At 45.8% G+C, this 27,248-nt stretch overlaps 1 protein-coding gene across 1 annotated transcript; it reads left to right on the top strand.

Annotated features, from left to right (window-relative positions):
• The first annotated feature begins 828 nt into the window (after positions 1 to 828).
• On the top strand, positions 829 to 26,337 carry C1H10orf67 (chromosome 1 C10orf67 homolog). Its single transcript, XM_078856616.1, has 15 exons — positions 829 to 947; positions 3,401 to 3,521; positions 6,948 to 7,091; positions 8,421 to 8,495; positions 8,881 to 9,054; positions 10,038 to 10,182; positions 10,736 to 10,785; positions 12,091 to 12,156; positions 12,781 to 12,846; positions 18,661 to 18,822; positions 20,936 to 21,024; positions 22,340 to 22,405; positions 23,086 to 23,173; positions 24,970 to 25,057; positions 25,600 to 26,337. The coding sequence occupies exons 1-15, from the start codon at positions 829 to 831 to the stop codon at positions 25,680 to 25,682; spliced, it is 1,536 nt and encodes a 511-aa protein (XP_078712742.1). The 3' UTR covers positions 25,683 to 26,337.
• Positions 26,338 to 27,248: the final 911 nt, after the last annotated feature.

The following is a 27,248-nucleotide window of genomic DNA, read 5'->3' as shown; positions in this document are numbered from 1 at the left end:
TTTACGGTGTCAATATTATTTTATTAGACATATATTTGGTATTAAGCAGATAGGTTTCATACCTTAATAACATCACACACAACTTAGTACTGTAACATTTATTAAACAGGCCTTGTTCCGTGATTAAATCGAAACCAGTCCAGATTTTTCCTAAACGAATGTTGCTGGACATTCGTCCAAAAGGTCCATAGGGTAACGGAACGAAGTAGTTTTTATTAAATTTCTGATGGGACATATATTACTAGTATTTTTCCAGGTCTCGCTTGCAAGACCACTTAGGTGAAATAAATGAACCTAAGTGGAATTGTCCAATTAGTTTGGCATTCATGGCGCTGAAAGACAAACATACTTAATAATCTAAGAGAGAGGGACATTTCCTATACACGTTTGGCAGTTCGCCAGCATTACTTTTAAAACTAATGTCGGCACCGGTCCAGAGTTTTTCGCGTATTATACCACAAATGTTGACATTACACACTCCCAGAAGGCCCGCGTCGCTGATGGGATGTGCAAAATATACGTCTATATTTTGTCTGTGGAGGGGACAAGGGGACAGATATGGGGAGGCGAATTGTCTGCTTCGTTATTTGATCAACTTAAGGCATTTTTTTTTATAACCCGGCCACCACTCCAACATTGCAAACCCGACCAGCTGCCCACGAAGATTGTCTGTCGATGTCCCCACGTGGACCCCCCGCCCGCCCCGCCCCCATGACTCCCCCCACCGCCCCGCCCCCATAACTCCCCCCGCCCCGCCCCCATGACTCCCCGAGCGTGCCCACGTGATCCCCCCTCCTCCCCCCGGGCTCAGCACGTGACCCAGTTGCCATGGCGACGAGGCGACGCGGGGCTTCGGCCCTGGGCGAGTGTGCGAGCGCCGTGTGCGAGGGACGCCAGGACGCGGCGCTCGCTCTGCACGGCCTCTGGCACACGGCCGGGACTGCCAGGTATGGCGATCAGGGCGCCATCAGTGCGCAACAAACCACTCCCCCGCCCCCCCCCCAGCCCTCACCGCAGCTGTTCACGGCGAAAGGCCTATTCGCCGTAGGCTTCTGCCGCCATCTTAAAGAGGTGTTCTGCCGCTATCGTGCGCATGCGCAGTGGACATTACGTAATGAGTGAGTGATGACGTCATACCCACGCGGAATGAGATTGAGACATACGTCGTCGCTGCAGAGATTTTTGTCGTCACGCTGCAACCTCGATAATGATGCAACAATACGTGGAACAAAACGCCCTTCTGTCTATGTGTGCGTGCATAAATACTGTGGATATATATTTACTTTACACATCCCTTCAACCACACGGCTTCTGGGAGTACATAGTTAAAACACCATTATTTTATTGTTTTATATTTTTTAATATTTTTTTTATTTCCCTTCTACGTGACTTTACCGAAAGAACCAATAATATAAAACACCTTTGTTGCAACACAAACCCTGGACCGGTTTAGATTCTGATTGGCTTAAACCCCATAGGGTCGTCCTTAAATGACGTCATGCACCTAGGGGGGAGGGGGGGTCAGACATTTGTGACGAGGGGAGGGGGGTTGAGAAATGGGACGTCACATAAAAATGCAAATCTTTAAATATAAACAACACATTCAACTTAATTCAATATAATTGTTATAACAACACTATTTTTTTAAATAAATGTTAATTATTAATTATTTGAATATGTTAATTTACTAAGGTCACCTTTTATTTATTCCATGAAGAAGCATTTAGCTTCTCCATGGGAGACTGGAGAAGCATAAATTTGGAAAGAAAAAAAATTATTGTCATTAAACATTTTATTTTAATGATTCTACCAGGACTTTTCATTCTGTGGAATTAACTTAGCAGTTCAGCAATTTATATGACTGTAGCCTGTAATTACTATGAAGGTTTGTCTTTCAATTTGACTTAATGGACTCTTTTATCATAAAGTATTTCTGGACTTTGATTCGGATAAAATAAAAAGTAGTGCGTGCTTTGTTTTCCGTATGTATTTACGTTTGTATTCACTCATCATACGCTGACTCACACATCATACACTCACACTACCACTGACTCACACATCATACACTGGGAGTGTCATGCTGCCAGATATGGCTGCAAGTTTGGTCGTACATGTTATGTATATCGTTTATTATTAAATTTGAATCAAAGTTCCTATGATTACTGTTGTTACATTGTATTTTATAGCTTTATTTTGGTGATTTCGAAAACATGGTTAAGCCATGTTTCTTGCGGAAGTGCGGAGTTGGCCTGATAGCTTGAATCTAAATTGTCTTATGGTTGTTATTGTTTGACTTGCATCACACTAGGATTTTTGCACTCAACGTTGTAATACGGTGGGTTTTTTTCTGGAAGATTTGCTGGTTTATCCAGGATGTTTCTGTTGCGCGTCGTCGCTTTAAGATGTTCTCTGTTCATATTTTGTTTGTTGCGGTTGCACCCGACTCAAGAGCCGCATGGCTCACCTAATAAAAGAAACTTGAAACGTTGAACTTCTTTCGCACCGTACGTAGTCATCCGTGCTAATCGAAGGTGAGGGGGGAAGGACAACAACACTAAAAACAAAAAGCAGTTCTCTCCAAACAGGTTGAGTTGTCATGAAAGCCATTAGCGGTTTAGCCTAGGACACAATCCTTGGGCCAAGAGACTCGGTATGATGCCTTTGGTATTGTGTTACAGGCTCTTGCTTGAGCTTTTTCAAGCCATTTAATGTCTTATTGCGTAACATATTCAACAAGTAGATTTTTTCGTGAGCAAATGCACGTCGTTACTTGTACGGGTCTTCCAGAGCTTGATCACTGGAAAATGTAGAGTACAGTCCAGTATTTGAAGGACTGCATCATCGATTCACAGAGACTGATAAGCTGATGGCATTCACAGCACCCAGTAGTGTAAGAGCCACAAGGCAGGTACAAATTGTGCAACAACTCGCCGATTACTGTGACTTGAACACAGTTGTCCTAACTTAACAATCCAATTATATCTTTTCAATCACTGAGGAATAACTACTTCATGGTATTTCCCCATTGCGTTTTGGCGACTGCGTGGAAATTTACGCAACCTTGCTCACTGCACAGAGCTCACCCGTAGCATGGGAAATTGCTCCAGTGGAAGATAATGAGGGCCACATTTTATAAGCTGAACGAAAGTCATCAGTTGTTTTCCTATGGACAGAAAGGGGGCCTTGTCAAATGAGTGTTGATATTTTTTCCATTTGCTTAGGTCCACCAATGGAAATTAACAGGGGAACTGTTTTTCCCCATAAACAGAGCTTCACCCAATTACTTAATATCAAACCTCCCAGCGTGGTGAAAAGTCACTGCAAGCCCTTCTGCTCCATGCCTGTATGTCTCTGCTCTCTCCACCCGTCTCTCCCTTCCTCCCTCTCTCCCACCGCTCAGACCTTGCCTGGCTGAGTTCCTAGAGCTCAACCTGTTTGGAGAGAACAAGGCAACGCAGACGGAGGCGAGCGACATCTGCACTCTGCAGGAGCTCAGGGCCACCGTTCGCACGCTCACGCTGGTGAGGAGCGCAGCTCTTCGGTGTCCGCCGCTGCGGATGCTCTTGGTGTCGCGTGGCGCATGTTCATCGGTCATCGGGCCCGTGCTATTTCTAAAGGCATCATTTGTATTTTAGCGGGCAAGATTGGTCGAAAACGTGAAAAAGTGGACCATGGTGGGCCCTGAGGAGTGGCGGTTGGTAAATCTTGAGTTGCAGGGTGACTCTATGCAGAAGCCACAACCTCTATGCTGCTAAGTCAAGCACTGATATCTAGATTTGAAGCTTTCGTGACTGCAAGGAATCATCTTCTTAGGTTTTTTCGGTAAAGTCACGTAGGTAAAACATCAAAATGAATGAAAATAAAATAAAATAAAAAATCACGACGTTTCGGAGGCAACACAAGTCTCCGTCATCAGGTGGGACCGTCACAGCCAGATTAGCTGCATCAAGTGAGGCAATGATTCAAGATGTAATCCCTTAAAAGCGAGTTGAGGGGGGGAGGAGAGGGAGGGGGGAGCTCATCAGACTATGGTAGCCAATGAATGGAACGTATCGGGAGGGAGGGGGGGGCGAGGCCAAAAGGGTGGAGTGATTAACCTTGGGCCTTGATTGTGTCTGATGAAGTGCATTCCAGGTGGTTTATCTAAATCGAACCACTGAGCTCTTTGCAAAGAAATGTGCTCAGTGGGGCACTCAGAGTGAGTGATGCATGAGCACAGCTGTGAGGGAGAGCATGTGGAGATACCCTTGCCTCTCGGATTGGTATCACCGTTCATCGCCTATAAATAGAGGAGTCTCAGAACAACTGAGTCACCACTAATAACCGCCGATTGATGCATGGCTTTTAAAAGCCATCATTGTAACTATTGGCAGATAGAGAACTCGTGTGCAGGGCTGATGATGATAATAATAATTATTATTTTTTATAATTTTCAACCTATTATTAACTTTTGGAACTATTACAAATATTATTAACGGCAGAAACATTTTCTTATGCAGTTTTAAAGCGACGTGATGTAGTTATTTGTATTTTATTGGACTAAGCGGTTGGGTATTTAAAAAAAAAAATCCTTGCAGTTCATCTCTGGGAAAGGACCCTGTTTGTTTCTAAGAGACATTGTTGCGTCTGAAGAAGTTGTTATCACGGTCCATTTGTGACATTGTTAAATAACACGCACTTTAAACACATCACCTACACGGAGATACAGATAAGGGAACACATGGACTAGAGAACATATGCAAAGTTAGAGACATCATATTGACTCTGAAGAAGAGTTCGTGGACTTGGGCAGAAACCCATTGCTAGAGAGGATGATGGATGATGGTCAAGAATAAAAAAAAAAGGAGCCAAAGGAGGGAACATGATCGAGGTAGGAACTGCCGAGGAGATGGATCGACGAAATCATCTCGTGTGCACGTGCGAGGTGGATCGTTACATCGCAGAACTTCAGAGATGGCAACAGCTTTAAGCGGTCTTGATCCAGCAGTGGATTTATCATGGTGGACGACAATGGTGATGAAAACGTGACACATGACAGTAGTGTTTCCAATAAAGATGAGGAATTTGAACCAAACCATAATTACAACCAAAATCGTAATCCAAGCAGTGTCCATCACGTCAACTATTTATACGTAACCTGACCCTGAACTTGACCCTGCCATGAGCAATAGCCCATGCCTCAGTTCTATCTTTAAACCTAGCCTTACCCCGAAAAACAACCGTGGCCCTTGCCATAACCGAACTCTGGTCCTAACGTTAAATCCGTGTCCTAAAACCAAACCCAAGTCATAGTCCTTGAACAAACCCGAACTCTGTCTCCTAACATAGCCCCGGACCTACCCTCTTAAATCAAACACAAATACGATTCCTAGCCTCAACACAAGCACTATTTTTAGCCATGATGTTTGTGATTATAAACCGATACTCATGGAAGGAATTGAACTGACGGGGTGAGCCTTTCTCACTGCATGTTACGCGAGAAAGCGAGGGGAAGCCGTGAGTGCAATGTGAGCGGCGCTTCAGGAGATGGCGCCGCACTTGCATTTGCAGGCAGGTTTGAGGCTCATTCCCCTCAAAAAGACAAAGATCCCCCCGTATAGCTTGAACAGACTGCTGCGGAAAGTGCTGTTAGCGAGCACCTATGAGGGCCAGCACCGCACACGAGGGGGTGGGTGGCCAGCACCACACCCGGTCGCCTTTGTATCCCCAGTGGCGATGTTTACACACCGCACCAGGTACTTATTTCGAGATTGAGTCGACCTAGCAGAGGCCAAGGACCGGTTCAGATAATCGTCACTGATGGTGGCCGTGAGCGGCAATCAAACCCGAGTTGCCGGGTGCATAGCAGAGGTCGCAAACGGGTTTTGATTCCTTACCCGTACCCGTACCCGGCCGCACCAGGGTCGCAAACGGGTACCCGTACCCTACCCGATACCCGGCTACCCGTACCCGGCCGGGTATCGGGTAGGGTACGGGTACGAGTACCCGATTGCGACCTCTGGGATGAAGCCATGTTGCAGGCGCGGATGGGTTGATTCTAGGATCTTGAATTGTGAGAAGAGACAAGACGTTGGGAAATGAGTGACAAACGGTTACTCACCAGTGACTCACGGTCTACCCGTACCCGTACCCGGCCGCACCAGGGTCGCAAACGGCTACCCGGCTACCCGTATCCGGCCGGGTACGGGTAGCCGGGTATCGGGTAGGGTACGGGTATCGGGTACCCTGTTGCGACCTCTGGTGCATAGCGCAGTGCCCTAACCGCTACGCGAACGCACCCCTACCCCACACTCTCGCAGGACCAGCCCCTCATGCCAAAGTGGAGATGTTGATCATTCCACTTACACATCTCCATCGACATGTGAATTGTTTTGACTGCAATTTTTGATTAATAATAAGTGGCACTTTGTAAACTCAACAACTCAATAGTCATTATTGTATTATGGGGATACTGGCCTCTGCTATGACACTGTCCCTACAGCAAAGATAAGTTGTAGTAGGGAACAAATCTGGAACTTGCAGGGCTCCACCCATTGATTTATTTTTCTTGCTTTTTCAATCGGGTGTCGTGGTGGCGAGATGCTAACTACCTCGCCTGGTATACAGGAGGACGTGGGTTCAATCCCGTCTCTGACACCTGTATTTTTGTAGTTTAGATGTTCTCACCGTGGTCGTGTGGATTTTTCTCCTCGTCCTCCGGTATTTCCCTCCACATTAAGAATCAACGTGCGTTCAGAGTATTTGGCTGCGATAAATTCCCACGTGATAAGCCACTTTGTTGAGCTATCATTTGGGGCCAGGTCGCTTCTGAAAAAGAGCTATACAGCTCAGTGCGCCTTGGTAAAATACAAAGTGTAGTTTAGTTTAATAGAGGCTTGCGTTCCACTGCGTGGGCAAGCGATGTTTCGCTCGATGCTCACCGCCTCTGTGTGCCGGTGCGTCCTCAGAGGCTGAGTGAGCTGCAGCAGGAGCTGCAGCTGCAGAAGCGCTTCCTGAGGGCCGAGTACGAGGAGAACATTCGCGACAAAGCCTCAGAGCTGCACGCGGCGCTCAACCAGAAGCTCAGACATTTGGAGACGCTGCACGAGGAGGCGAGGGGGTGGCGCCGCATTGGCGTGACACGGAACTCACGTTGACTGCTGTGGCGTCTGCTTCCATTTCTCAGACTGCTGTTGCTGCTTCTGCATCTGTTTATTCTGCTGCGCTCCACTGTTTCAGCTGCTTCTGTCGTTGCGTCTGCTTTCCCTCCAAGTGGATGTGCTTCTGCGAATTTAGTTTTCGAGGGTATATTTTTTTTCATTTTTTGTAATTATATATCAGTTGACATTTTGTCGCCAAGTTTTGAAATGAAGGCTTTTGCCATTTTGAACTTTCACAATAGGCACTCTACTGCCGACTTTCTTGTGTTAGAGAATGGCTCCAGAACAGAGAAAACTGTACAAACCAGAGAGGTCAACAAGAAACTATAGAAACTAGAGAGTAAAATTGAGACGGAAAACAATTGGTTATCTAAGCCAGTGGTTCTCAACCGGGGGGGTACGCGGATGCTTGGGGGTACGTGGCAAAGCCCCAGGGGGTACCTGCGGTGATTTATAAATGTGTGAAATTATATCGTACATGAGTCATTGATGAATAATCATGTATGAATCTGCCAATATAAAATAACTGTAACTAAATGTAAATCCATATGGTAACCTGGCACGATATAAAAGACCTTTCTAAACTCATTAAGAGTAAACGATGTGGTTTCCGAGAGTAACCGGCGAGCACGAACACGTTACGTCACGCGTGCAGAGCGTCCGTTGATTTTCGTTTCTATTCCCTTGCAGTTATTAGCTGGTTAGGATACCTCACAAAATGGACAATTGGTTAAAATATTGATGTTCATTATGCATGCATTTATTTCTCAGAACCATGTTGGGTCGGGCCAAGGGGCTTGCTCGGTTGAAACTAAATTCAACAAGGAGGTGCAGTCGTAGCCAGAAAACGTTGAGAACCACTGGCCTAATGGATTCATGACCTGGATCACTACAATTGATTGTTTCACACCTGTAGTATGTTATTGGTGGACGTGACTCCCGCAGCCGCTGGAAACTACTTGCCCGATCGTGGCAATCAATCAATTCTTATATCCAATCACATGAATTGGTAAAGTTGGGATGTGTAAGCGTAGAAGTACAGTGCAGCAATGGATATTTCTGGACTGCCGTCTGCTGCTGAAGCACTGTCCAGGCTCAAACTTGCTTAGCTTCTGAGATCTGACAAGATCGAGTGCATTACGAGTGATTTGGGCATAGCCGTACATCAAATCATGACCCCGAATTGTGACAATTCATGGAATCACTGTAGGGTAGGGAGTAGCTGAATTGTTAACCCCAAGCTCCCCACCTCATCTTCCCTTCCTGTCTGTCTCGCTCCAGAGGCTGAACACTGCCCGGAGGAGTTTCCGACAGCAGCTGGATGATGCCCTGGTGCAGCGCGATGGTGCGCACAAGGTGAAGAAAGTGTGCAGCGCGCTCACCATGCAGCGCACTCACCGCACTCACCATGCAGCGCACTCACCGCACTGCGCCAGCCCGCGTTCCATATGCACCGCTGTCGCACACATCGTGCGCTATCAAGTGTCACAATTGGAGGCCTAGTGATTGAGATAAAAAAAGACTCTTGTGATATGTAAAAGTGCGCTGCATGGTGAGTGCGCTGCATGGTGAGTTTTTCAATGTTTTCAAATATATGTGCCAGAAGGTAAAAAAACAACAACAACGAGTTAAGACAATACGAAGTGTGATCTTATTCGTAAGGAGTGATTTGGGTTAATTAAGGCTCAAAGACTGATTCTGCTGCTGCTGCTGCTGCTACGGGTACTCTGGCTGTTGACAGGACTCGCATGGGCAACGAAAGGCAGAAGGAGGATGCCCGGCCGGCTCGGACGCGAAGCTGCAGCTGGCGCGGCTGCGGGAGCGTCTGGAGGAGCAGGAGGCACTGGTGGAGCGGCTGACACTGCAGTTGGAGGCTCTGAGGGAGGAAGAGGGAGATCAGGCCTCGCCCACGCCGGTAGTCATTACACACTCATTTACAACGACAAAGATCCCCCTATGGCAGGAGGAGCCAACCTGGAACAGACTAAGAGCCAAATGTATACGAGTATATATATTGACAGTTTTTGGCACAACACGGGAGACAATCTTGATTTGAAGCTTTCGTGACTGCAGGAATCCATACTCTGTGGTTCTTTCGGTAAAGTCACGTGGGTAGAAAAATAATAGATGACGACGTTTCGATCGCAACACAAGCGACCGTCATCAGGTGGAACAGATACAGCAGGAGAACTGCTGACATAGGAGTTCCTATGTCAACAGTTCTATTATTTTTCTACCTACGTGACTTTACCGCAAGAACCAAAGAGTACGGGAGACAATCATTATTCCTTGCTTCTGTGAAAGTAGCACGTTCTACGTTATTCCCCTTCGATAGAGCCACGTGTGGTGGACCAAAGAGTCGCATGCGGCTCAGGGGATGCCAGTTGGCCACTGCTGCCCTCTATAGCCTTGAGGAGAATGTGGGAACAAGTGATGTTAGTCGAGCGCCCATAAAGGGCCTGCATGATGTACGAAGGGGTGATGTGGTCAGCACAACGCCCGGCCCTTCTTGTTTACTCAACACACTAGTTACTCAATTTCAGGCTGAGTCGACCTAGTGAAGGCCCAGGGCATGTTATGTTAGCCATGGTTGGGAATTGCACTCTGATCGACAAGTTTTTTCGCGCAGTGCGCTCATCATCACTCCACCGCCCTCTGCTAATGCACACACATATTTTCTAAGCAAGTTTTTACCAGTACTTACGTGAACACAAAAGTTAACTGGAAACCGTTTCAGAACAGTAATAGGGGACAGGCAGCGGGACCGACTCGCGTGGTATGCAGAGGCACGTGCTCTCTAGTGTGAAGGGGCCAGTGCAGTGTGCGTAGAACTGACCAAGCCATCCGTAACAAGCAGCCATTACTCGCTCCCTCTGTCGCCCTCTCTGCCCTTACTAGCCGGTGGACACCACGGATCTTGAAGAGGCCGCGCGTCTCGCTGAGGAGAACATGGCGCTGCAGTTGGCCTTGTCGGCCCTGCAGAGCCGCGTAGAGGCATCTCACAGTGCATTGCTGGCCAAGGAGCAGCAGAGCACGGAGCTCGGTGAGACTAGTCGCCTTAACATGCTGCCCTCATCTTCACGTGCTGCCCATGCACGTCAGCCCGGCAGTCAAGAGCGCTGAAGTTATGCACTGTGTGTTTAAACTTACACAGCGCGTGCCTGCACGATGTGACGGCCCAGATAAAGGTCACTTGACTTAGCTGCAGGATCTCAAGGGTTCAAATCTCGGCCGTGGTAGCCGTAGCCAATCGTCATCGTGTGTGTCTTTGTGCGTGCGTGTGTGTATGTGTAGATCTCTGTTAACCATAATTAACTCATTACACCCGGGCCTGTCCCGTGACTTCCTGCCAGTGAGCCTTTGACAGTTCATGAGATGTCAAATTGCACTTAGTCTGGCACAACTCCTGTAATTACGTTACCTTCACTTAGAGACAAGTGACGGCCGTTGTTGCATGTCTTCTCACATTTGTGTGTATAAACGTGTGCGTGTGTATATGTGGCCTGGCACAAGCGTCGTGGTGACGTCACCGCCACTCAGTGGCGAATGGCGGTTGTTGTTGTTGTGTATATATGTGTGTATGTTTGTGTTTTCAGAAAGTGAGATAGTTAAAATGAAAGAGAAGATGAACAGGCAGTGTTTGACAGTAAGTGGAACATTTTCACTTCATTATACTTTGTTTAACCAATTTATAACACACTGCGATTGATTTAGTCATTTTTTCGGTGATATCCATGTGAATAAATGGAAAAAAATCTAACAGTTGCATATTGGTTTTTTAATGTGCATTTTTGGATGGTGGTGAATATATTTGCCTCCTATTACGAACAACGTCACACGGTCTTTCACGTCCACTTTACTTTGCACCTCCGATTAGCACGGTCGGCTACGTTCAGTGCGAAAGATGTTCAACAAACATACATTTATGGCAGGGTGCATGCTTTGCTAAAGATGCCATTTGCGGTAATCACCGAGCGTTTATGGAAATTGAGCCAACGTCTTAGTGAGAAATGGGTCAGTGGCAAGCCCAATAATCCAGGAGCGAGAAATGGTAAATATTCATACCCCTGCCGATTTGTCACAGTTTTAAGTCGATTAATTAAAAAAGAGAATTATGCTCTTTTCAAATCCTTTATATTAAGTTCACTTGCTTGCTTGCTTGCGCGCTTACGACCGTGCAAATCTTTCGGTCGTTTTTTTAACCCACTTCCCGTGATCCAATCGAGCTGACATTTTGCACACAGACTCGTTGTGCGTGACAATTTATTTTCGTGAACATTTTTTTCCATAACTTTACACTTTTTAGGAAAAAAAAATTATATTTAATTACCAATTGCTTAATGGTGGCAGGCAATCATCTGACCCATAGGTGGCAGCCATCTCAAGCCAGAGGACGAGAGGACTCTAGCCGCCCGTTTCAAATACCAATTTTTGGCTGGGTTGTGGCCCATTGAACACGCATATAAAGGATTTATAGTGAAAAACTTAGTTTTTACGGGTTAATTTTTTGTCTCTTTGGGCCATCTCGTTTGAGTGGTTTTGTTCACTCCATTAGTGTAAAGTAACAGTGGAGTGTGATTCCAAGAAAGTTTGCGTAAAGTGTAAATCATTGTTTCTCACATCCACAATTCGATTCATGTATCATGAGCATAGGAATATATTTTAATCGATTAACCAATGCTTTGTTACGTACCAAGTAAGCATGGTAGTCCACCCGGAATGCCAAACACTCTAAAGATCTTACAAACCTATGAATGCTGCACATTTCTGGCCTCCACCCAATCCCATCACTACTTCCCCCCCACCTTGCTGTGTCGTTCTCTGTGCCTCACAGTGTACGGGCGTCTGGGAGAGTGAGCAGGGTGCAGACACCCCCTCCCCCCCCCCCATGTACCATCCAACGCCTGATAGTGGCGCTACGTGTGGTTACCATCCCCTGTGTCCTGTGTAGCTGCAAGAGGAGCGCGATGGACTGAGGGCAGCGCTGGAGAGGGAGCAGGCGCTCCACAGCGCACAGGTGCCACGGCGCTGGCGCGCGCGCCGCTCCCACACCACTCCCACGCCGCGACGACACAATACGACGTGGATTTATGTCGAGTTCACGTGCAGCCCTTTTGTCACTGCTGGATGAGGCCCTCCCGATGCCTGTACGCAGTCTTAGAGGTTGTTTGGCCACAGTTCACCACTCTGGCAAGTGCGGGTTGGCGAGGGCAGAGAGCGTAAACCAAGTTTACTTGTTTAGCAAGGTGGGAGCATAGAAGCACAGTGCAACAATGGATTTTGCTGCACTGTCCTCTGATGCCCACAATGTAGCATAATCTATATTCTTAGGTTTTTTCGGTAAAGTCACGTAGGTAAAACATTAAAATTAATAAAAGTAAAAAAAATAAAAAAATCATGACGTTGTAGCATAACCCCACAGCAGCCTATAACAATCGGTTATATGCACGGTGGTTGATATATGATATGAGCGAGGATCTATGGAAAGTGAACAGAGAGGGTGTATATATGGTGTATGGCGCGTTACTTATAGGTTTTATATTTAGTACATATAGGGGCATTACTAATATTCTCACCTGCGACCAGGCCACTGAGGCCCGCACCTGCCACACAGTAACCACAGCCATGTGCCGATGTTCAGCTGCAGAAACAGAGAGAGAGCCTGGAGAAGGAGGCCAAGCAGAGGCTGTCGTCGATGAAGATGGAGGTGAGTGTGCACTTTGCACCGCCGTCATTCGTAACTCGTTTCACATTGAGCCCAGAGACAAATTGGCTCGCAATTACCAGTTCAGATGGTTGGGCAGTGATAATATTATTCAAAAGTACCTGGAAGTGTGCGCGGCTTGGGATCGAGGGTACCCTTCATTTGGCTGGGAGGGAGAAGGGCTGGTTCTGCGGCTGAGGGAACACAGAAGCACTCTCTCGCTTGAAGCTGGCTCCAGGACTCCGGGTTTCAGGCCGCGGAATGGGCACAGCGGGCGTCCCCTGTGGCGCCATTCCAGCGCCATCAGAAAGGGGCATTTATTGTTTGTTTTAATGTCCTGGCATCTCGTGGCAAGGCAACGCCACACATTCTTTTGGTGGGAGACAATAATCGGTGACCGAACAAAAATCTGCGCTTGCACAAAAAAGTAGGCGCGCATCAGAATGCGCCCATCGTTCACTACTAGCACTGCCGTATTGCACACATTCGATGAGAAATTGTTGGGTTAATTAAAATTGTATTCAAAAAAGTGTCCTTCCTTAAAAACGCAGTGGTGCAGCAGTGCCCCTCGCTCACAGTGGTGGTGCGACGCCCGTGCACAAGTCGTGCGGCATGGGGCAGCCTCCCAGCCCACAGTGTGCCAGCAGCCTCCCAGTCCATGGTGTGCGTTATCTCCACAGGATGTCAACAGAGGCCAAAGTAACCAAACGCACCGGCAGGCACCGGTTTACACAAATACCGTCGCCGCCACCGGCGCTGAATTACAGTCATAAAAGAGCGTTGCGAGAGCAGTGTTTTATGTTTATTTTGCATGCGTGTTATCTGAAAATTACTCGACAATACAGAACGACCCTAACCGCTAGTTCCTATGGCACAGATAGACAGAAATGGTGCCATTGTTATTATGTTTGTTTTTTTTAAAACTGTGGGAGTCCTAAAATGATGACAAAATGTCTGTTATTAATTTTTTTATTGTTGCCGGTTTTGGCCGACTGCGTACTCATGCACAATCACACTTTGTGTGGATTTTTTTGTGAATTGGCAAGACACCAAATTACTGTTGAACGGCTTTGCAAGCATCACCTCGCAAATTAGAACCATGCCCGTCCGGAATTGTGAAACAGTCAGGAGAGACCGATCACAGTGTTGTATACCATAACCAGTGCATCCCGTCGGGAAGAGAGCATCCGTAACCTTGAAATAAGAAATGGTTCAACCTCTCCTCATATCTTGACAATGATACGCCAAGTTACTTTGCCTCACCGCCTAATCTGCTCTTATTAAGCAAGCTTGTTTGAAGAGTTTGTCGCCTGAGCAGCTACAATAGTATCCAGAACAATACACCTTTGCATAATGTAAATCAGGGAGGGTTTATATTGTGATTGGCTACCTACTCCTAGCGGAGGAAAAGGGGGCGATCTGTGCATACTGACCATGTGAGATTTAATGCAGCCAGGGAAGATGGGACTGAGACCAATAAACGTACTGCACTTGAGAACCCAATTTAGTCTCAGGCTTTGCCTGATAAAGCATCCCTTCTTGTGTGTGTCACTTCACTCTGAACCGAATTTGGAGATGCAGTCATGATAAAATGTTAATAAATGCAAATTGTATGATACGCATTTTTGCTAACCCAGGGTATATAAGCAGTAATTGTTCATTGCTATAAAACAGCGTTTTCAGGGTGGAACAATTCACTACACTAATGAATCGATGAATTGTTGAGATGTATTTCACCTCCAGTGGCTGTAGTGATGACATCAGCCTGTTACATACAACTTATATACAAGTTGGAAAACAGTGATTCTTACCTTTCTACGCATGTATCCTGACCTAGAAGAATCGATATTAATTGACGAAGAGTGCATCAGTGTAACCTTTACTCGCTCTGGCTTTAGCATCTATACTTTAATCTTTATTTGAAGCTTTCGTGACTTTACCGAAAGAACCACAGAGTATGGATCTATACTTTGACGCGTCTGGGCAGGTACTTATAAAGCAAGAATAAAAAAAGCAGGCACATGCATGCTGTTGCATCTGCTTTCCAATATGCCATCGTCCATAATAGAGATTTTTTTTGGGGTTAGATCGCGTAAATATAAATGTTGTCGTTAAAACCGCCACCACCCGACACAGCCAATTAATAAGGTTTGTTACCGCCTTGGCCAGAAATTATTTTTGATTAGCACTGGATTTTTATCACCGAGTTTTAGCAAACCCTACGAAATAGTTACCTATTTCTATAGGTAACTATTCATATGCATATTTGAAAACTGGTGATCAGAAAACATTCTAAACATTTAATTCTCATCAGGCCCTGTGGTGTTGAGTGCAGTCTCCATACCCCTATTAACTCTGTCTCTCTCTCTCTATCCTCAATGTTTATGTGCTATTAAGAAGGGCCATTACCCGAAACGTTCCCAATTGCATACCTTTGTCTTTTAAGGCAGTGTTGTTGACGAGTTTCTTGACTTTTTGTCATCTGCGCTTGCACACCAATAGCAGTGCAGCATCGCCAAACAATCGTTTTTTGTTCTGCAGGGCAAGTCCTGAACAGCAACGCTCCTTTACATTGAAAATGTAATTCGTGTTGGACCACTTTTACGAGAGTTATCGCGATCCCGCGTTGAATTGGAGAGCGTTTAGATAAGGGGCCATCCATTTAGTATGTAACGCAAAAATCTGTCAAAACTTGACCCCCCCCCCTCCCTGTACGCACGCAGACTTTTTACCCCCCCCCACCCCCCCAATCCTATAGAACGGCCGATATTTAATCCACGCAGAAACGATCAAGGATTAATAATATTAACGTATTTTTAGGTGTTTTCTCCGGTAAAGTCACGTAGGTAAAAAATTCAAATTGATAAAAGTACAGCTATCGTGCTGTGACGGTTCCACCTGAAGACGGAAGCTTGTGTTGCCTCCGAAACGTCGTGATTTTTATTTTATTTTTATTTAACTTTTATTAAATCAAATTTTTTACCTACGTGACTTTACCGAAAAAACCTAAGAATATGAATCCTTGCAGTCACGAAAGCTTCAAATCTAGAATTAATATTAACGTGTTTAAGCAAACAGATAGTCCACCGGCGGACTAATTTGAAGGCCAATATAGACAAATTAAATTATTATCGAGGCTTCACCCCCCCCCCCCTCGTTTCCTATGCATAAGTACATTGTCAGTAGACCCCCCCGCCCGCTCCCCCCTCCATGCGTACGTACTAAATGGATGGCCCCTAAAACCGACGCATTCTGTTGGGCTATCTTCCGTGCTCCACCAGCAGGCAACAGCGGGGTGGCGTGGGGGGGTCGCGGCTGTGGTTTGGCCCCAGGGTCCCTTCAACGCGAGCCGATACGCGCGCGCGTGCGGTCTGAGAGTTAATGTACAACTTATATTGCCGGAGGAAGACCATTCCGGCAGTCGGCAGCGCGAAAAAATACGCGCACAGGCCTCGCTTTATGAAGCTGGGGTTTTTTTTTCAATCTGTTATTTGTTTTCAAATCGTACAAACTTCCTCCGCGGGTGCCATATACATTGATAGTGTGGATATGTATGCCTGGACACAATGAGCCACCCCGTTACCCGCGGTGATACTCCCCCCCCCCCGTGAGCCACAGGTTCCAATTAAAATAAATATACACAGCCCAAATATAAAAAGGCGAGCATTGCTGAGCACTGTGTAAATATTTTGAAGTGACTTTTGTGTGACTTTTTTATTAATGAACAGGTCCCCATCCGGTCCACAAATTGCCCCTCAAATATAATTTTGTTGCAAGAGTGTGTGAGGCACTTGCTGCTTGTTTAAACAAAGGCTGCCAGATGATATTTGGTTTGTAAAATAGATTGTGTTATAGAGAGAGATGATGAATTGAGGGCTTAATTTATATAATTATATAATCATATTGATAGAATAATAAAAATAAAACATAATAAAATTATTCTCACGACGTTTCGGCCACAACGCAAGCAGCCGTCTTCAGGTGGAGAACAGGTCTGTCAAGCAGACAGAGTCTGTCTACTTGACAGACCTGTTGACAGACCTGTAGACAGACTGTCTACTTGACAGACCTGTTCTCCACCTGAAGACGGCTGCTTGCGTTGTGGCCGAAACGTCGTGAGAATTATTTTATTATGTTTTATTTTTATTATTTTATTACTTCCCTTCTACGTGACTTTACCGAAAGAACCAAGAAGATGAATCCCTGCAGTCACGAAAGCTTTAAATCGAAATTTAATATTTTTTTTATTTTATTATGTTTAATTTTTATTATTTTATTACTTCCCTTCTACGTGACTTTACCGAAAGAACCAAGAAGATGAATCCCTGCAGTCACGAAAGCTTTAAATCGAAACATAATGATAGAATTACCCACAGTGTTCACAACCATCAATGATGGGTTCATGTACATTAAGTTGCTGAGTTTTTATCCCCTTTTTTATGTTTTAATGAACTACATCCCAGTAGAGCTATCGACATCTGTAGGTGCCGTTTCCTTTCTAGAAACCCCTATGATAGAAGAGAGACAAGCATCCCACTGAGAAACAAACTACAGGCATGTGCCTGATAGAATTTGAGGTTCTATTTTAGAGGCGCCACCGTATGAAAGAGGTTGTGGGTTTGATCCCAATCCTGACGCCTGCTGTATATTTGGAGTTTGCATGTCTCTCTCCACGTGGTCACATGGATTTTTCTCCGGGTCCTCTGGTTTTTCCCTCCACATTTAGAAACGTGCATTTAGAGTAATGTGGCTGCTGCAAATTTCTACAAGGTCAGCCATTTCATCATGGGACCTCCTTTGCCAGTCCCAAAATATGATCATAGGTTTTCCCTCTTTTTTCTGGCAACAAAACAGGTGTTAAGATGTTAAAACACCAAACTGAAACCTCTTACAAAGAATCATGTCTGCATTAACCACAATGCTTGTGATCAGAATGCCAAAAAAACATACTCTGATAATAATAGTGTGTCCTTCTCCTGATTTTCAGGCTTGCTTGCCGTGCCATCGCATTCGCAGCACCACGTCTGTTGACCACTCATTGATATGCTAATTTTTTCTCTAACCCTCCTCCCTCTCTCTGCCTCCGCCCCCCCCTCTGTCTATTTAAGGCCACCACACAGAGACGATCACCCCTCTCTGTTACCTGTGTTGCTCTCGCTATGTATCTTGGTGATATCTGTCTGCTAATATGTCTGTCTATAGTTTTCTGGTTAGATTTTATGTCGCTATTTCATTATACCTGATGATGATTGCTTGTGTTGCAATCGAAACGTCGTATTCTATTATTTAATTTAATTTATTATTTTATCTTTAGACGTGACTTAACCGAAAGAAACAAATAATAATACTCTGATAATATATGCATTGTCCTTTGAGACTGATTGGTCCACACCAGAGACAGCTTTCTTTTGAGCCTCGTCTCAAATGGTGTTAGACCAGAGGACGTCTTCAGTCTCAAGGACAATGCATATATTATCAGAGTAATTTTTTTTTGCATTCTGATCACAAGCATTGTGGTTAATGCAGACATTATTCTTTGTAAAAAGTTTCAGTTTGGTGTTTTAACATCTTAACACCGGTTTTCTTGCCAGAAAAAAGGGGAAAACCCTATTATCATAAGCCATTACCGAAAGAACCAAAGAGTACAATCCATTTGGTTGATCTATAATTTGGTCAGGTCACTTCTGAAAACGAGCTACTATATAGCTCAGAGGACCTTATCTGGTCAAATAAAAAATAGTTTCAGAGTACCAGGATCTGCCAGACTGCACCGCTCACGGCTGTGGGTGGGTTTTTTCCCGAACGTGACGTCCCCAGCTGCGGGCCGAGAAGCAGAGGACAGCGGAGGCCGAGACACTGGCCAAGCGAGAGACGGCGGAAAAGGAGGCGATGGAGTCGAAGAAGAGGGAGGCGGAGCGAGAATCCCTGTCCCTCAAAGACGCTCACCGGGCTGCCGAGACGGCGCGCGCCAGCGCTGCGGTAGGCACCACCCCACCCCCTCAACCTCCCCCCCCCCACCGCCGTCTGCGTGATTGACGATGGGGACTGCAGCTACTGAATGAACGACTCTCCTTCTTCTTCTTCTTGGTTCTTTCGGTAAAGTCACGTAGAAGGGAAGTAATAAAATAATAAAAATAAAACATGATAAAAAAATTCTCACAACGTTTCGGCCACAACGCAAGCAGCCGTCCTCAGGTGAAGACCAGGTCTGTCGGGGAGACAGCGTCTGAATGAAACAGCACACGTGCTTGGAGCATATATTTTGCGGCCCCGTCTGCCTCCAGCCACAGCGCCTCGGACTGCGATCACTCGGCATTTAACCAGGGTTGTATTCAGCCGGGACTTTAAGGATCAAGGGCTCGGAAAATAATGCCACACCTGTGCATGCCACATCCAATACACCTCTCGCCTGTGGCTGCGGCTTCTATGCACGTACCTACTCTAGTCTGCCAGTGCCCTGGAAAATGTTCAGTTGAAAATTAAGCCCTGAATGAACAATTCACCCCTCTCTCCCTGCAATTGGATTGTCACGAATCATGGTCACAATTTCATTTAAGAATGAGTTCGTATTTGTCTTATTTGTACTGTCTCGTTCATGTTGTCTGCCTTGTATGTTCTGTCCTGTTTATTCCATTCAGCTAAAATTTGTGTTTCTATAACTCCAGTCCTGACAATCTCGTTATGGAGCAGAAAATCCGTGATTATCAACCATCGGGTTTGTGCAACGTAGCATATTAATTTGCATATGGATGGATACGATTGTTAATTTCAGAAAGTTTTACCGTGCGGGGACATGAGGTCTGGAATACGAGAAACATTGGTCCAAAGGTATCATTAATATTATGTGCATAATCATCAGCTCTGATCCATTCACTGCTGGATCTTCATCCGTGTTTTGATAATTATTTTGTATAAGTAAGTAGGTGCCTCAGTTATTACATTGTAAATATTGTCGGTTTACTCTCCTACACATCGGTGTGCTGAAGACATAACTAATTGGCACGTTCTGTTTCCGTGACAAACCTTACTAATTCCCTGTGTCGGGTGGTGGTGGGTTAACGACACATTTATATTCATGCGATCTAACCCAAAAAAACCTTTATTATGAAAGCCAGTGTTTACAGCTCCGCAAAACGACCTGTGCCCTCATCAACATTAGTACCCGGGTTGACAACCGCACGTTTTGTACACGAAACCACACACCACCACATATAGGGTCGTGTGCACTCGTCCGTGGGAGATGTCACAGTCGGTGCGATATTGATTGAGTTATTCTGAGGCTTTGTCGTGACGTCGCATGCAATAAACCCCAGCAACAATTTGCCAATTGTGGCTGATTAGAAATTTCAGTGCGAGCATAAACCAGAGAAACAGAGGAGCCTGTGTTGCAGCCGTGCTTCAGCTCGGTGAAGAGGAGTCCACAAGACCGTGCTCTTTCATATATTTGATGTTGTTCATCTTTCAACAAAACTCGTTAGGTAATATTCCTAAACCTGGAATTAGTTTAAATTCTGTTTGAACTTAGGAACCTGTTTTTAAACGTTTGCTTTATTTCCAAAGTCTCCCTTGAGAAAGAAACTTTTGGTCTCGATAGACCTCCCAACCTCTTTTTTAAATGCTTTATATTAAGTTTGCTTGCTTGCTTAGGACCGTGCAAATCTTTAGGTAGTTTTTAATCCACTTCCCGTGATCCAATCGAGCTGACATTTTGCACACAGACTCGTTGTGCGTGACAATGCATTTTCGTGAAAAAAATTTCCAAAATTTTACACTGTTTAGGGAAATTTTTTAAAATATTTAATTACCAATTGTTTAATGCTGCCAGAGGACGAGAGGACTCTAGCCGCCCCGATGCCACGCATATAAAGGATTTATAGTGAAAAACTTTGTTTTTACGGGTTTACTTGTTTAACAATGGCAATGAGATCATCTCTTTTCAGGAGTTAACCTGGAGGTGGTACTTTCTCTGCGATACACAGAACACCTTTGCCTTGCCGAGGACATTTCCCATCACACAACTGTTGCCGGTGTCGTTTTTTGAGCTCGGTGTCTGTCCGCCCCTTGGTGCGTGGTTTTTTCCATTCGCCTGCAGGCCAGGGCCTCTGCTAAAAACAAACGAGAGTCTCCAAGAAGCTGGGAAGGAGGAGCGGAGACGGAAGACCAGAGGGCCCAGATCACACGGTGCGGGAGTCTCGAGCCCTGAGTGTGTTTGAGACCTCCCTGTCAGCTTGTCTCGGCGCTGCCCGTCGGCCCGTGCAAGTGCCGATGGCGATGGGTCACGGGAAGCAGCGGGTTTGGCACGGGCCCTGGGGCAAGGAATAACAGGGGCCTTCTGTCCACTTTGTAGTCTGGCCTGCGGGACCCATTGCAGTTGCACCGCCGGCACACTCCGTGGCTACACTACTGCTCGGGGGGGTTTGTAGTGGTCGTTGCATCCCTTTCTAAGGTGCAGCAATGCATGCTCACAATAAGATGCAACCCAAAATAAATAGCTCTTATCTTGCAGATACACACTTAGGCGGTATGCCCCAGACTGCATGACATTTCTACTCTTAGGTTTTTTCGGTAAAGTCACGTAGGTAAAAAAATAAATAATAGAAATAATAATAGAAATAAAATAATAAATCGAGATTTATTTTTTTATTTCTATTGTGATTTATCAATTGTGATTTATTTTTTTATTTCTATTATTATTAAAAAAAAATTTATTTTTTACCTACGTGACTTTACCGAAAAAACCTAAGAGTATGAATCCTTGCAGTCACGAAAGCTTCAAATCTAGAATGCCTGACATCTGTTTGACGCTTTATTCGTAACAAGATCAAACTGTAAGCTCGTTTTCAGTCGCACTGTCGTCGCCCTATAGTGATGTCACTGGGTCAGCGCTTATACATGGATCGAAGAATGTCTAAATATATTTAGACTATTGAGATAAGGCATGGTAGTGAACTGCTATTCAGGATGGCACTGCACATATGCCCTGCCGCCTTATCTCTTTCCAACGTGAACGTTGGTTTCTCCTTTTACTCCACTGCAAAGACAAAGACCCCCCGTATAGCCTCAACAGACTGTTGAGGCAAGTGATGTCAGCGAGCACCTATGAAGGCCGACACGGCACACGAGGGGGTGGGTGGCCAACAACCATGCCGGGCCACCTCTGTCTCCCCAGTGCCAATGTTTTTACGCACTGCACCAGGTACTCATTTGAGGCTGAGTCGACCTAGGGGAGGCCCAGAACCGGTTGAGATATCCGTCGCTGATAATCGGTACTCCACTGCACGCACACCCGCACTTGCCAGTACTCACCCACGTTAAACGCACGCCTGGCAGATCGCGCAAGCGCCGCATGCGGCCTCTTTCGTGATCTAAATGGGCCGGGAATCTTTCGTCTTTCGTGATCTAAATGGGCCGGGAAATATTCGCAGCGGTTTCATCTCTTTTGGGGGGGCAAGCGGCGATGGTGGGTTTGTTTCACCGTCTGCGCTTGTTTCAACAGCCTCCAGAAACAGCTGGAGAGGACAAACAAGATGTGGGAGCAGAAGTTTGCCGTGCTGCAGCAGAGGTGAGCGCCGGCAGCTGTGGCATCACCGAGGAGTGCCAGGCCCTCTCCAGCCTCTGCGCGCTGTCGGACCTTAGCACGGACGGCTGGTGCCTTGAAAAGTCTCCCAGTTCGCATGTAATTTAGAAAATGTGAGAAATTGTCATCGAAATTCAATTTGGCATGTTTTTTTTTTGGAGGAGCTTGGTGTCCTCAATTCATCGGTGATAATATACAGCATCTTTTAAGTCTACAGCTGGATGAAGGATGGTCTTTCTATGCCGTATCCATTGTGGGAGTGGTTTGACCATATTTCACCACACGGGCCAGGGCAGGTCGGTGAATGGGTGCCCAAATTCTGTTAAGATATCAGTGAAGTATTAATATATCTATGTTGAACTATTTCGCGCTGTGCGTAGCCAACTGCGCTAATCGCTCAAGTCGCTGGGTTCACAGTGCAAGTGCATTGAACAACTGCGTTGCCACCCCACCCCACCCCACCACCCCAGTGATGTAATTATTGTAAATATAATGGCAATCATAACTGGGAATTTTTACTGTCACACTGCCACGCTAGAGGCCCTTCTGTTAAATGCTGTCACAGGGTATATAACATCTATTCAACTCCTCATGACGTGCCTCAGCAGTGAGCGATGACTGCGTGCCTCGTGTGTTTCCACGCTGTGGGTTGTGTTGGCGCACAGTCTGCATGCCGTTAAGGACGAGATGTTTCTGAGGACCTCGCTTCAGCGGCAGGCAGCCATCCTGCACCATGCCGCCGTTGGCTACATGGTAAGACCCAGGGGTCAAATGGCAGGGACAGCATCGCACTCGACCTCTGGCCTAAACTTTGAACTGTAACCTTTGCCTTCCGTCGTGTTAACAAGCAAAAGTAAAGGCACCGGCTTATCCCATGTACTGGATGTCAACTTAACAAAAGCCATATCTCTGAGCATGGCTGGCACATTTATTTTAATTGATACCCATAATCGCAATTCCTCTAGCCTTAGCCCTCTTCCTAGGCACAGCCGGAAAAAAACGACGAGTTGGCCAGTTGGGCTTCTGCAGCACTAAAGGTATGCTGCCTGCTGCACGTAATTGAGTCTGTGCTCCTATTGCCTTAAATCAACAAAAAAGTTCGACCTCTGTAGGTCCCCACCTCTTCTATTTAGGCCCCGTCGCTTCCTTGTTCGGCCCCAATGTCTTTTCCCTGTGCCTTTCCTTTCGCTCTGTGCCTTTCCTTTTTAGACTCCACCCCTTCCTCTTTAGGCCCGCCCCTTCCTCTTTAGGCCCCGCCTCTTTCTGTATAGGCCCCACCCATCCCCCAAGACAATTGGGCTGATTTGGGTGGTGGTGGAGGATGTGGAAGGGGATGGGGCGGGAGGGGGCAGTGTGCACACAACAGTGATAGTGGTGGGTGGCGACGCTAGGGGTGGTCCAGATTCACGACTCCGACCAAAATCCCTCTTGGAGCAATGTATGGGGATTTGATAATTGGTTTTTTACCCTTTTATCTGGCAACAAAACTGACACCTTTTTTTTACAAGGAGTCATGTTTGCATTGACCACAATACCTGCAGTCGGAATGCAAACAATAAACATAACTCTGATAATGTATGCACTGTCCTTGAAGTTGATTGGTCCACACCCGAGACAGCTTTCCTTAGAGCCCAGTCTCACATGGGTTGGACCAGATGACGCCAAAAGGCGCACAACTCAAAGACAATGCACCATGAGAGTATGAGAGCTCGGGGTAAGCATTTACACCATTGGTACCTCATTTGCCAGTAAAAAATATGATAATTGCCAGATAAAAGGGTAAAAAAACAATTATCTTATTTTTTACTGGCAAATGAGGTACCAATAGTGTAGATGTGGATTTGTAAAGAATAGAATATCACCTCAACATCCTGTACACTTAGAGGCAGTGTGAGTTACGATGGTGACAGAGCACAGAGGTTGAATAATTATTATTTTAAACCCTCGCGTCAACTTAACTTTGGTCCTAGCCCCGTATCAAACCTTTACTGTAATCCTAATGCTCGCCACATCGTAACCCTCGCTCAAACCTGTAATCCTAAAACGGGCATACACCCTAACAAAGACACTAATCACCACCGTAATCTCAACCACAGCACCCAGCCCCTCAGCCCACAGATATTTTATAACAGTGGCTCTTACTGCCTGACCGTCGAGCCCTCCATGGTTTCCTGCAGCAATCAGGACCTCGTTGTCCTTTGAATCTCGTTATCGGCACGGGCCGCCAAGGGGGCACGTTTACAGCACTGCCAATCGGTGACCCTGGCACACGTGGGGTCATTGCGGTGCTCATGGGCTCCACGACAGACCGCGACAATACCGGCAGGTGCCTGGTATAGGACGTCACTGTGACCGAGCCAAAACTGAATGACGAACGAAAATTCGGGTTCCAAATGTACAGAATATCAAATGGACAATGACTACAATTTCCTTGCTGTTATCGAAATGTCTCACCTGCGACGTCATGGGCAAGGTATATCGCAACTTGCGATCATAACCAACAATCTTATATGTTAAACTGGCTACACGAGGGATCTTTGTCTTTGCAGCCTCACGTCAGCCAGCAAGCTTCCTCGCCGAGTGGGGGTGGCGGAGGGTGGAAAGGGACCCCTGCTGGTTCGCGTGATTCACTGTGGGGTACGACAGTGCACGGGTCACCCCAGCATGAACTCAAAACTCACTTTTTAAAAAATGTAGATTGAAAACTAATTTCTTTAGAACGGCTTTTTGTGTTCGGTTTGTTGATCATCCCCCGCACCTCCGATTAGCACGGTTGGCTATGTACGGTGCAAAAGAAGTTCAACATGCATACACACATGCATCTAGAACTGCGTCTTTTCGTAAGGTTTTAATTAAGAGCGTGGATCATCATATATGGCAGGGTTAAGTAAATTTCGATTTAAAGCTTTCGTGACTGCAGGGATTCATCTTCTTGGTTCTTTCGGTAAAGTCACGTAGAAGGGAAATAAATACAAGTCGTGAGAATTGTATTTTATTATGTTTTATTTTTATTATTTTATTATTTCCCTTCTATGTGACTTTACCGAAAGAACCAAGAAGAGGGTTAAGGAATATTTCCCTGAAGTAAATTTTCAGATGAACTTCAGGCCACACATTCACAAAAAGAAAACCTTGGTCATTTCCTCCTGCCCCCCCCCCTCCCCCACCTTGTACCACAGGCTCAGGGATGTTCTTGGGTACACAGCAAGAGCCATGCCCCCTCCTAACTCGTCCGCCAGGGCCCCCAGCCACCGCCAAGTAACCCTCACAGTCATGTCTACGTTCATCTGGCACGGGGACTGTGCCTGGTGTTGCATTGTGCTGGTGTGGACACATTTATCGCAACCATTCCCGCTGCAGTTTTACACCTTTGAAACACAAAACTCAACATCCACTCAATAGCCAAAGCGCAGAACTCGACCTAGCACCCACTGTTATTTACACTTCAGAGAGACATTAACAAGGATGCCGGGTTTCACGTGACCCTCGTGATTCATAATGGCTGGCTTTAGAGACCGCATGGAGCCATTCCTTTTCATCGCTGAGAATTTCGCTGAATGCAAAGTGGAAGACCTTTTCAGAGATAAAGAGGGCAGATCAAACTGAAAACCTGCAGGAGCATTGTATCCACTTCAAGTGAGACATACTTGAGCAAATTACTTTTCAAATGTCCTTTACCTTTGTACCATTGTGCAGAAACTGGGACCTAATTCAAGTGCCGGCAGGTTTCTGCCAAATTAGGATTTAGCCATTGTCCCCCTAAATATTGGCAGGAACTAGTCTTTAGCCATCATGATAATTAGTATAGGCCTCTTATCTGGTTAACTGGACATCAACGAATTATTTCTGTTCATAATCAACGTTTTTGGGTTTAGATCGCGTTATTTATAAATGTGTCGTAACCCTCCACCACCCGACACGGCCAATCAGTAAAAAAGTGTCACGTTGACAAAAGACACTGCTTTAGCCCACCGGTGTGTTGAAGCATGAAACCACAACATTTACAATTTGAGTACGACGTTTCGCTGGAAATTGCATCCAGCATCATCGGGCAATTCGCCAAAATTATTTCTGGGCGATACTGGCCAAATGCAGCTGATGGTTACCAATCTTGTGTTTGTTGATTATGGATTATACAATTCCTCGTGATTCTTGTGTGTAAGGGGCTGAAATCTGTTAATATTGACTCAGCTGTATGAGACAGCGTCGTGTCTCTAGCCTTCCGCGTCAACACGTTCTCCCCCTTTCAGCTGTAAATTCAGTTGGAGGATTTTACCGACAGTGTCACTTCAAAACCCACGCTGTCTCTCTCGTCTGATCCGAGTGACATTTTTTTCTCTTCTTGGTTCTTTCGGTAAAGTCACGTAGAAGGGAAATAATAAAATAATAAAAATTAAACATAATAAGATCAAATTCTCACGACGTTTCGGCCACAACGTAAGCAGCCGTCCTCAGGTGAAGACCAGGTCTGTCGGAAAGACAGCGTCTGAATGTCTTTCCGACAGACCTGTTCTTCACCTGAGGACGGCTGTTTGCGTTGTGGCTGAAACGTCGTGAGAATTATTTTATTATGTTTTATTTTTATCATTTTATTAATTCCCTTCTACGTGACTTTACCGAAAGAACCAAGAAGATGAATCCCTGCAATCACGAAAGCTTTAAATCGAAATATAACATTTTTTTCTTTATTCGAAAGTGGCCATGGTGCAATCCTAGCTTCCAAGGGCATGCGTACATACGGGCACACTAGTGAGTGTAAAATCACAGCACATGCAGTCTCTTGGCCAACTTGCATTATTTTTATTTCAGGAAATGAAGTCCTTGCGAC

This window comes from Lampetra fluviatilis, chromosome 1 (assembly GCF_964198595.1).
Source record: "Lampetra fluviatilis chromosome 1, kcLamFluv1.1, whole genome shotgun sequence".
NCBI classification, from domain to species: Eukaryota; Metazoa; Chordata; class Hyperoartia; order Petromyzontiformes; family Petromyzontidae; genus Lampetra; species Lampetra fluviatilis.
The sequence above is the reverse complement of the archived record's forward strand: the minus strand, read 5'-3'. Positions and strand labels throughout refer to the sequence as shown.

Excerpts from the sequence above, each read along its gene's own strand:
- C1H10orf67 (XM_078856616.1), top strand. The coding sequence starts at position 829 with ATGGCGACGAGGCGACGCGGGGCTTCGGCCCTGGGCGAGTGTGCGAGC. Across the intron at positions 10,786-12,090 it reads TGAACAGGCAGTGTTTGACA|CTGCAAGAGGAGCGCGATGG; the intron begins GTAAGTGGAACA and ends TGTCCTGTGTAG. Across the intron at positions 22,406-23,085 it reads TTTGCCGTGCTGCAGCAGAG|TCTGCATGCCGTTAAGGACG; the intron begins GTGAGCGCCGGC and ends GTTGGCGCACAG.